Source organism: Dipodomys ordii, unplaced genomic scaffold, assembly GCF_000151885.1.
Source record: "Dipodomys ordii isolate 6190 unplaced genomic scaffold, Dord_2.0 Scaffold70, whole genome shotgun sequence".
In the NCBI taxonomy this organism is placed as follows: Eukaryota; Metazoa; Chordata; class Mammalia; order Rodentia; family Heteromyidae; genus Dipodomys; species Dipodomys ordii.
Genome location: NW_012267286.1, coordinates 2,568,177 through 2,580,549, shown reverse-complemented (window position 1 = coordinate 2,580,549; position 12,373 = coordinate 2,568,177). Strand labels below are relative to the sequence as shown.

Here is a 12,373-nt window from a genome sequence, read left to right as displayed (position 1 = left end):
TGTGCATATATGTACATATACACATATACATATATATATATATATATGAAAACTGAAGTAAGAAAATTGACAGGATGGGTGGGACTTTAGGAGATGGGGTAGGATGGGAAAGGTTACATTGGTCAAGATGATGCATAATAGTTCTAAATTTATAAAACATGAATTAATTAATTAAAGAGAAAGGCCAGTACATTTTAATACAATTATGTTCCTTGGGGGGGGCACAAAACACTCATCTTTTTCTCCTCCAAAAAAAACAAAATTACAAAATCTGCAATCAAACCAATGACATAGATTTTTTAAAAAGCCATCGCATTGCCTGTCTTAATTTGAAGTCCATGTTATTACAGATACACAAAATTATCTTTTGGTCTTCTTAGATCTACTTATCCCAGACTTACATTTATTTCTTGCTTTTATATTTATGTTTGCTTTTAAAACCACTATTGTGTTTATTATCTCTCCACACCCTTCTTAGACAAAGATACAGTGGAATTCTCAACTTGAGGTTGATTCAAGATAACCAGGACTTAGGTAAGCCTAATGCTAAAAACACCCGGTGTTGTGATTGAAGGAATAGTTTGCTAAATATAAACACTGCAGTAATTATTACTTTCCTTCTCACTGTATCTCTGCTTGTCTCTCTCTCTCTCTCTCTTTTTTTTTTTGGTCGGTCCTGGGGCACTGTCCCAAGCGCTCTTCAGCTAAAGGCGAGCGCTCTACCACTTGAGCCACAGTGCCACTTCCAGTTTTCAAGTGGTTTTTTATTGGAGATAAGAGTCTCATGGACTTTCCTGCCCGGGCTGGCTTTGAACCGCGATCCTCAGATCTCAGCTTCCTGAGTAGCTAGGATTACAGGTATGAGCCACTGGCGCCCGGCTCTCTGCTTGTTTCTTGTTGTTGAAAGGACTCTAAAACAGACATCCAAAAAATGATTCCATTTTCCCTATAAATGGCTGTACTATCAAACTTTCTTCTGTTTGTGAATTTTTTCTTGCATGTGCATATAACCATTATTTTTTCTGAAGCTAGAATATAAGCAAGTCACATCCAAACTTCTGATTTTCATTGTTGCTGAAGCCTAATACATTCCATGATCACTGATGATTCCAGCAATGAGCTAGGAGTATTCATTTCCAATGCTTCAATCAACAGACCCTCTTGGAAAAACCCTAAAACCAACACCATTTTCACTGAGACTACTACTGCTTGTGCTCTACATAAAATCCCCTGAGCTCCTCAATGTTTTGTATGCACTGATTCATACAGATGCTTTGTCCACTAGCTATTGTCTCGTCTGGCATTCTATTTCTTAGATCCTCCCCTTTTAAAAGAAAATCAAGCAACCTTGAATTACAGAGATATATGAAGGCCAGCACTGGGAGTGAGGTTTGATAGAGAAGGAAAAACCTCTTTGTGTGTCTTGGACAAGATATAGGTTGCTTTAAGCACAAAACTCTGGCAATTTATACTAACTATCAGTGTATTCATCACTATACTATACTCATACTTATAAAATCAAATAGTCTTAGTGTTTTCCCATGGAATATTGTCACAGTAAACCTCAGAAGGTACACATTGTTCTGTTGTTCTGCCTGTAAACAGATACTGCACTCTTTCTAATATTATTCCAGTTTTATAAATATATTGGTGGGTAAAACTGTCAGCCAACTTACTGAACAAACTCTAAATCTTGAATCGGTCTGGAAGGTTTCGTAAGGCACACACGTAAAATAGTTTGTGTTGTCATTATACTAGGAGCAGATGTTCAAATATTCTTTATTTTTTTTAAAAAAAATAAGTATTTGGGCTGGGAAGGTGGCTCAGTGGTAGAGTGCTTGCCTTGTATGCATGAGGCCCTGGGTTCAATTCCTCAGCACCACATAAGCAAAAAAAAAGCCAGAAGTGGCTCTGTGGCTCAAGTGGTAGACACTAGCCTTGAGCTGAAGAGCTGAGGGACAGTGCCCAGGCCCAGAATTCAGGACCCACGGCCAAAAAAAAAAAAAAAAGTATTTCTTTGGTAGGACTGGAGTTTGAACTGAAGCCCTTGTACTTGTTAAACAAGCATTCCACTACTTGAGCTGTTCCTCTGGCCCCTTTTGTTTTAGTGTTGCTGTTTTAAATTAATAAATGAATGACTTTTCAAATAGAGCCATGTGCTTTTCGCTCAGGCTGACCTTGAATTGTGATCCTCTCACTTCTTCCTCCACCGTAGTTGGGATTACAAACCTGCACCACTATAGTAGTTTTTTTAATGAGACAGAGTCTAGCTGATGTTTTGTCTCCAATGAACTGAAAACACAATTATTCAATTTCCATCTCTTAAGTAGTTGAGACTAAAAACATCATAATTCCATGATGATTTTTAATTCAGAAATTATGGAAGTATTATAACTTTTTTAGGAACAACTCTCTCTAAGTAGATTTTCTGAAACTGCACCTCAAGCAAGTGGTTTGTGCAGAAAATTTGACACTTGGCAAGTACATTCTTATGACTGATTGACAGGAAAAGGGAAAACCCAAGACTTGTGTCACCATCTTTCTTAGATGTCATCATGTCTGACAGCTTTCTATAATCACAACAGGGGGGTGATTCATTGGAAATTAAAAATAAAATCCTGAGAAGTTATTTCTGTATTTGCGGGGCATTACTGAAAGGTGAAGAAGATAATGTTGCTGAATGAGGAAGAAAGCTAAAACTTGGTAATATAGAGATAAGAAAAACAATAAATAGTTAAGATAATGATGAAGTCTTCCTTCTACTTCCTTTTTTTTATCCATTAAGTATTAAAATCTAGTGCTGCGTGTGAATGTCTCACACCTATAATTTGAGCTACTCAGGAGGCTGAGATCTGAGAATCTCGATTCAAAGCCAGCCTGGAAAAGAAAAGGAGACTCTTATCTTCAATTAAGAGACTAAAGAGCTGGAAGTGGAGTTGTGGCTCAAGTGGCAGAGCATTAGATTTGAATAAAACTTCTCACTTCTCAGGGGCTGAATTCAAGCCCAGGACTGGAACACACACACACACACACACACACACACACACACACACACACACACACAATTAGCCATTCTAGAAAGACTAAAAGAGAAATCAAAGTAAAAAAAAAGTAATTTAAAAATAAGACCATAAAAAACCTAATCATAGTACTCCTGATGTACTTTCTCAGATGTGGTGTAATTATTACAGAGTGTGCTTTTTTCTTGTCAGTCTTAGTGACAAATGCTGTTATATTTTATTTGAAGATCTTACCCTTTACAAGCTGGAGCCATTCAGAGTTTTCCTCTCACAGGTGGATTCATTTCCTAACTTGACGTTCCTATTCTTTTGTGTCCAGAAGGAAAAATTTTTGTTGTTCTCTGTCTTGACCATTATTTTTTCTCTTGTCATTTCATTCTTGTCCTTGATTGTTACTGCCAGTTTCTCCTCACTGCCAATCAAATCCAAATTGCTCTGATGGTTTCCCAAGTGTCCCCACTGACTTCCACCCATTCCTCAAGGTTATTTCCCATCAAACTCTTGCCTGTATCTAGGAAACAGGTACCTCTGCTGTTCTAGGAACATGCTGCTTCTGTGGTTCTGTCATATCTTAACAGGAGAGGCTATGTTAGGATCTGTCATGATGTTCTAATGAGAGAGGCTATTGTACTACTTAAGGGTCAGGCTTTCCAATATAAACAAATACACAAACAACAACAACAACAAAACTATCATCCCACTTTCCAAGGTTTTCATGAAGTAGTACATGACTAGCCTGCATGGCAATATTGGGTGATCAGTGGTGTAATGGAATTCTAAATGTTATGAACTGGCAAAGAGAGGAATAAATGTGACAGTCAATTTATAATGTTACTTTGTTAACACAACAAAGTGGGTTAACAAATACTGAGAAATGAGAAATCGCCTTTTTTTTTTTAATCCAAGTGAATTGTTTAAAAGTTCCTGCTTTGGCCTGGGTGGCTTGGCGCTTGGTAAGGAAAAAGCAAACTGTTTTGGGATAAGGAAGGATTTTTGAAACATAAGGTTTTATCTTTAAACTGTTTTTTTTCCCAAGATGGTATTAAGACCCATCTCAGAAGGCATACTGCAGATTGTTCGGGAATTAGCAGAGGATATGGGTATGTTTTGAGATCACTGTGTACTATTCATCTTATTTCAAAGGCTTTTAATGGTCATTTTATGCAAATACAGCTTGCCCTCTTCAAACTAGCCAATCGAGACCAGATTGTGAACCTGAGTTCAACCAATCTGAGGAGAGCTGTGGGGCCAGATGTTAGGTATAAATGGGGGAGGGGGGTAGCCTGTCTGCTCTGTACTTGCTTGACAGATTTCTGGCTGGTGGTCCGCCCTTCTACAGAAGTAAAGCTTTCCTTGCTGAGACAATTCTTTATTTTTGTGTCTAGCATTATGATTCCAGTGGCTCCTATGAGCATATTTATGACAGGAGCTATTATGGCTTGTTTATTCCATGAAGGTAAAGGTATTCTTTTAATTAAGTAGGTGGTTCCAATTTTCATAGGTTCAAATATCAGCTTCCTTTGAAGTAAGAGTTTATCTCTGAAGTGTTATTCAGAGAAAGTGACCTCAGTAAAAACCACCAAACTGCACCTGGAACCATGGGCTTTAGTCCTGGCTTGTCTCTTTTAAACCAACTGACTTAGCAGCGGTTATTTAATCTCGCTAGGTGTCAACCATTTCTTCTGCAAAATGGAGAGGCTGAGTTAGACCTCCCTACCTTCTTCTGCTCTTGCAATCTGTAATTCTTGGTGTCAGCGGATCCATTACTCTAACAGACACAAATGAATAGAAGTGACAGTGTGCGTATGCCATTGGGCCTTGTGATTTGTTTATGTCATAGCATTCAAATCTCATCATTTCTAACCAGAGCTGGATGCTTTGACCAAAGCGAGCAGGCTCTGGGTTACTTTGCTGCGCCTTGGAGACAGAGGCACGGATAGAGAGAGAAGCATGGCTCTTTGCGCATTCCCCTGGCCACACAGGCAAGCAGGAATGTGCATCACGCTTGGCATGTTTGCTGATAGCGAGACTCCAGAGTGACTGAGTGAAGATTGAGACAGAGCTAACCTGACAGTTTGAGAGCTTAAAAGCATCGTTAGTGCTTGTGCAAGAACTTGACCTTTTACTTGCCTCCATGTGGAGGCTCTTGTACTGAGAATTCAAAAAGGGGAAAAAATACAAACCATCCCTTCATGCTTGCTAGTGACTATGTTTCAACACAATAGACATATGAATTAGTTAAACATCTGTGAGTATAACTTTAAGACATATATAATGGGAACTAAATGGATGAGAAAGCGTTCTATTGAGTAAATTCCATAGGTGTCCACAGTATACAATCCTGTATGCATTAGCTCTGGAAAAATCAGTTTCCTATGAGAGAAGAACACAAATGCATTTCTTTTGTGGCTACTTATCATGCAGCCCCTGGCAGATATTCATATTGCACTTTTTAATTAGGTGACACAGCAGTTGTACATATATGGTAGTGAGTGCTAATGAAAATGTACAGACAGAACCCAAAGAAATTAAATAGATGTGAAAATTACCATTTGGCACTTTATTTCCCCTTTCTATTGGTGGTAATACAGAAGTGTGAATTGAAAATCTAAAGGAACATAACTGCCGGTTTACATTTAAAAGTAAAATGCACTGAATAAGAAGTCAAATATATAAATACAAAAAAATACTTAAGTGTTGCACATATCTAACAATGACAGAAACATAACTTTATGTATTCTTCCTAGGATAAATGAGCTATAAAAGGTTTGCCACTGAATGCACATTTTATTTAAATGATTTTTAAAGACTAAATTCATATGCCTACAGCTTGTTTGCTATTACAGATAGGAATATGAAAGAACAGATAAGGAAAGTATTAAATATTTTATCACTACCATACCAGTTACAATTTTTTTGGAGATCATATATGATTGGCAAAGCTTATCTAATTTTCCAGGATAAGACTATTGTGATTAAAATCTTATGTAACTAAATAATTCCCTCTTGAACTTAACGGCTCTTCTGTTTTCAATTTCTCGTTTTTCCATTTAAATATATTTGAGTGTATGTGACACTTTGGTTATAGAAAATATTTGTGACTTGACACATTTTTTTCAGTCTCAAGAAACTGCATACATAATACAGTTCACATGATATCACATGAGTCCTTTAGTAAAAGTTGTATCTTCATTGTAACTTAAATATCTTATAATAGCTTATTGTGAAGATATATATAATATACAATCATTCCTAAATATATAACAATATTAATACCAAAATTTATGAATTCTGAAATATTTTCTGGCTCGTTATATTCTACATTTAACGATTCTGAATTTAATTATTATTTTATTCATTTTAATGTTTTAAATGTTTATTTGGTATATTTGTACTAAGAACTTCCTAGGAGTATACTATGATGCTTTTCAAAATTGAATTCTGAAGCCAAACACTAGTGGCTTAGGGAAGTAATCCTAGCTACTCAGCAGGTAAAGAAAACAGGATTGTGGTTGGAAGCCAGCACAAGCAGGAAAGACCGTGGGGCTCTTAGCTGCAGTTAACCACCAAAAATCTGGAAGTGGAGCTGTGACTCCAATGGTACAGCTGCAGCCTTGAGCAAAAATATAAAGGGAGAGTTGACGAGGTTCTGAGTTCAAATCCCAGAATCAGCACAAAAATAAATAAAGAAATAACGTCATTAACACTCGTATGTTATGTATATATTCACTCACTTTTCTTATTTCTTCAATATGATATCATTCTGCAAAGAGCAACTCCATTTCCTAATTCTAATTGTACCACAAATCAACTGGCACATAGCTTTACATTTTTATATTTACCAAGTCCTTAGCCAGCACTTAGAATCATTATGTTGACCAAATTATATTATAGATGGTATGGTTTGTTTATATTCATTCTTTACAAATAAACAACCAGTGATAGCCAAACATCAACAAATAATATGTTGTATATTTTAAAGTGTTCATACAGTACCAAAAATACAGTTTAACATTTTAAAAACCTCTTGTTTTATCGAAAGAAAAGAATGGCTAGAGCTTGTGTTTTTTGATGAATTCTTTATATGTCAGTTTGTCAGAAAAATTTATCAATTTAGGTGCATTGTTATTTTTATCTTACCAGATATTATGGATGTCTCCTATATAATCATGTGTAACCAAAAAGAATGATTCATGAATCAATGATTCAATGAATCAATGTTTCATCAGTTGTATAAATATTTGTGAGTCACTAACTGCAATTATCAGACATCATAGTTTTCCTTCATAAAATTCAATGTGTTTGGAATGTTTTTTCATATTCATAACAATTACACTTCTATTTCTTTGTCTATGTATCAGCTGTGTTAAAAAGAAAGATTAAGCACCTACTAGAAAAATAAAACAATCAGAATATGAAGTTTACTATAAACACAAAATGGTTGGGGGGCTACTGAATAAGAATGAGAATGAAACAGGATTTATTGTAGCAGTCTGTTTTAAAACCTATGTCATTGAAAACTCCTTTGCTGTATACTCTGGAGCAAGGAGCCTCATGCTCAATAAACATATGCTGGGTAAATTCTTGAAGGTGGAGTCAGAGCAGCATGGAACCTGACACATTTGGTAAATATATATATATATATATATATATTATATATATATACATAGCTTTGAAGAGAGAGGAACAGAACATGGTAAACAGTCTGATTCATGGTAATTTCTCATTAATGATGTGGCTAGTTCTTTCCTTAGTAGGGGACATCTGATCTGCTTTTTGCAGCTTATTGATTGGGAGGGTCGATGCAACCTGATGCATAAAGAAAGAAGCAAGTGGAGGCAGAATTTCCTAGCTAACTGCTAGTAAGCAGATAGCTCACATTTGATGGAACCCAGCTGAATGGCTCCACATGAATTCTTAGTAAAAGCAGACCTAAACCTAACAATTCTCTCTCTTATCAGTAGTTATAGTGTTAGTGAAAAATAACTTGTACTTAAAAAAAAAGGCATGCTGGAGACAGTAAATATACAAGGTAAAAATCACTCATGTACATGAAAACCTGGCAATTGGCTCTTACAAGGAAGTGGCTGTGTTTGCCCCTCTTCTCATGCGATGCTAAGCATTTTACTCTGAGCTCATGTTCATGCAACATGCAAGTTAACAACTTAACTTATTAGCTTGGAGAGCACACTCCCACTAAAACAACATCCTTGATGCAAAATCTTCAAAACAATCAAGTAAACAAAAAGCTTGAAGAAATAACAAAAAAGATAAGCACTAAAATCCATAAGAAGAAACATGCACACATATTATTGAAGAGAATAATACCATTGGCTAAAGGAATGATATGGAAGAGTTACCTGCCACAGTGGATCTTTCTGCTCAGGGAAGAGCTCGAAGTACTTGTAGGCTAATTGCACTGGAGGCAGAGTTTGCAGTTTCAGGTTGGTCCAACTGTGCACAAAGTTAGCCAAGTTCACAAAGGTGTATAACCCTAGGCGGTCATTTCCATAGTTAGATAAATGGGTCATGAAAATACTGATCTGAAAGACAAATAAAAATGACCTCATAAGTGACTCAAAAGTGACAGTAGCAGCTCCAAGAAGTACCTTACTGAACTTAAGACTTGCATGGAGATAAAATTAATTAACATTTTAGACAGAGCACCATGCATTTGACTTTTGTACGAATATACCACTTAAGTTTAACATTGAAGATATGGCATTCTCTCACTGCTCAAAGTAAGGCATCATATCAATGTAAGTTTTATTTATTTTTTCTTATTGTGAAACCGATATCAAATCCCCAAATCTACTCATTTCTAGACTAGTAAGGAGCAAGTTAGATTGGTTATAAAACAAAACATATTTTTACTGATCATTTTGGATATAGATAAAATAAAAGTTAAAATGGAATGAGTTTGCTCTGAATTTGTGTTTTTGTGGCCTAATGATGATTTTGTTTTGTTTTGCAATGAAGTAAAATATATTGGGAAATATTTGAGGAGATTTATGTGTTTAAACTGTTAAAAGAAAATGATATATATATATGTATCTAAATATCATACCACTCCACTAATGTGTATCATTTTTATATTTTGATGTACCCACTGAAAATTAATTTAATTAAAAAACTCTCAACCTTTGCACATATATTTATAGCAACTTTTCAGACTGCATATTAACTCTAAAAAGCTGTGACATTTCAATGTTGTTCTTTTTGACACCAAAGACTAAGGAAAATAAAAAACTAGATTATTCAACCAATAATTTGAATGTTATTAAAAGCTAGCTCCAGCACACAGGCTATGAGTCACTGAAGCAGGAACTTAAAATACTAAACAAAAGAGAAATTGCATAAAATTCATCTAAATTACAGGGACTGCTTATGCCATCTCATAGAAAGAGACTTCATCATTTTCTAAAAGCATTTTTGATTTGTTCTGGGCCCTGAGATTGTTTTTAAATGTGTTTTAGAAATTCCTTTTGTTCTGTCTGTATGCATATATAAACACTTAACTGAAGTATTATAGTGAACTAATTTCTTAACTGTGTTATTAAAGTAATATTACTAGTTGTTAATAATACTAAGGTAAATATCTGAAATTGAAGAGTAAAACATTTTATAGTAAAAGTCAAAGGGGCTCATGGCCAATATTTTCTCACTCACTTTCTCATTTGGGATTATATGACTTGATATGGTTACTTGGGTTATTTGGAAGGAAATAAATCTTTTATGGTATTCTTGTTATCAATGTTCATTTCTTACAAAAATAACTACAGCAAAGGTTATCCTGCAGGCCTTCTCTGCTCAAAATAGAATATGTCATCGTGTAACAGTAAATGCCCCAAACAGAGGTCTTTTATCTTAAAAAAAAGTATTATCTTACACCAGAATGTAAAAAACAATATCCTGTCACAGAATTATTAAAACAGAAGTTTCATTGTTTGAATACCCTTATTCGGGGGTAAAAATATCTTTCTGTTTGGCTAACCTGCTTAAAAGGATCCTTTGAGAAAAGTGTAACAAAATAACAAAGTTATTCCTCAAACATTGTTAAAATTGAAAAGGAGATGTTGAGAACTTGCTTATTGTCCTTAGTGCCCCTAAATTATAAAAAAAATACTTAAAAATTATATAGTACTACTACACTACAGCAGGCATAGTTCTAAGCCAGTCCTTCACAAATACAATCAAACCTCGTGATGCTTTTGCAAGGTAGGTACTTTGGCTGACCCTTTGCAGATGAAGAAACTAAGTCCAATTGGCTCCATATAGGAATTCAAACCTGGGAGATCAGATTCTCAAATCCAATTTCCAATAGTCCTGCTGCCTTCCCCCGGCCAACACTATATATTGAATAGTATGTCCATCATTATTTTCCATTTGCCTCTTTTGAAAAAAAAGATAACATATTTATATAGGAGTGAGTGAAGAAGCTATAGAAGTAGTATCATGTCAACTTGAAGCTTTTTCTTTGAAATAGAAATGCAAAGGAATTTGTTTTGCAATCTTAAATGCAAACTCTTAAGGCAATGAGGGTTTGAAATGACTACATCCTACCAAGGGAATGAAAACTTATTTTTGAAGGTAATCACAATGGTCACATCTTTTGTCCAATCCCTACTCCCCTAGTGTTATAATCAAAGATATATATTCTTAAGGTCAAAAAATGCAATGGCTATTTAAAAGGATATTCTTTACATAGCATGTCTAGGTAGAAATTCGAATGAAATCCTCCCATGTTAGTTGGCACAGTAAATTTACTTGCAATTCATGTAGGATCATTTAAACAAGCTCAGGGCTTCTATGTCCTTGCTTTGTACATTGGCCAATCCTTCACTCTTAAGCTCTTTTATTTCAAATAGGAAGTGTCCTCTCTGCAGGACTTAATTACAGACTTTCTAGAACATACCACAGTATCAGTAGTTGACAGCCATCTAATTGCAATTTTTGTCCTGAGAACTTCTTTTATAATCACCACAAAATAATATGCATTTGATGCCAATAAGTATGCATTTATCTCATGTCGCTACTGTAATTAAGAAATAAGACAGTGTAAGTAGTATGCTTCAGGATAATTATAGTTTCCCAGGACTCAAATTATTCTGAAAAAACCTGACTGAAGCCTGAGTGCCTGGAAAAAATACAACAATGTCCTAGAAATCTACCAACTGCCCTCTAGCCTTGTTATTTAAAGATAGAATCTTAAGGCAATTCTAAGCACCTCAAGTCTGATACAATTATAAGTAAATATCCACTTTGGGAGTACTTTGAAGATTATTTTTATACCACAGACAAATGGACATGTTCACTTCATTAGGTTATTAACATAATTATTATAAGATTTGTGAAGGGCTGGGAAGGTGGCTCAGTAGTAGAGTGCTTGCCTTGCATGCATGAGGCCCTGGGTTGGATTCCTCAGCACCACATAAGCAGAAAAAGCTGGAAGTGGTGCTGTGGCTCAAGTGGTAGAGCAATAGCCTTGAGCTGAAGAGCTGAGGGACAGCACCCAGGCCCAGAGTTCAAGCCCCATGACCGATTAAAATAAAAATAAATAAAAGATTTGTGAAGCAGACCAGTTGAAGTATCACACCCAAGATTTCCTCAGGAGAATTTCTTTTAAGAAAGACATACCCAAAGAAACATAGGTTCCATGGTTTCCCTTATTTGCAGTAACTAGTGCATGTCTAGAATAATCTTATCAGACAAGCATAAAAGGTAAAAAACTATGTACATATGACCATATAAGGGAGAAGATCTTCACTAACCATACAACAGACAAGAGTCTCATATCTAAAATATACCTGGAACTCAAAAAATTAAGTCCCCAAAAACAAATCCTCAAAGAAACAACTGCCCAATAAATAAGTGGGCTAAAGACTCACAGAGAAACTTCTCTGAAGAGGAAAGAAGGATGGCCAAGAAGAAATGCTCAGCCTCCCTAGCCATAAAAGAAATGCAAATCAAAACAGCATTGACATACCACCTCACCCCAGTTAGAATGGCTATAATCAAGAATTCTAATAACAACAAATCCTGGAGGGGAGGGATTTGGACAGAAGGGAACCTTACTCATTGTTGGTGGGAGTGTAAACTTGTTCAACCACTTTGGAAATTAGTATGGAGGTTCCTCAAAATACTCCACATAGAGCTCCCCAATGACCCAGCAATCCCACTTTTGGGCATGTACCAAAATGATCACAAACAAGACCACACTAAAACTACCAGCACAACAATGTTTATTGCAGTATTATTTACCATAGCTGAGATATGGAGCCAATACAGATGGCCCTTAGTAGATGAATGGATCAAGAAAAGGTGCTATATATACACAATGGAATTCTATGCCT

At 35.6% G+C, this 12,373-nt stretch overlaps 1 protein-coding gene across 1 annotated transcript in view; it reads right to left on the bottom strand.

Moving 5' to 3' along the window:
• Ndst4 (N-deacetylase/N-sulfotransferase (heparan glucosaminyl) 4) overlaps positions 1 to 12,373 on the bottom strand; it is a 237,482-nt gene that overhangs the window by 26,309 nt on the left and 198,800 nt on the right. The window contains exon 6 of the mRNA XM_013023770.1: positions 8,381 to 8,563. Within this exon, the coding sequence (XP_012879224.1) occupies positions 8,381 to 8,563 (183 nt within the window). The remainder of the gene's footprint in view (positions 1 to 8,380; positions 8,564 to 12,373) is intronic.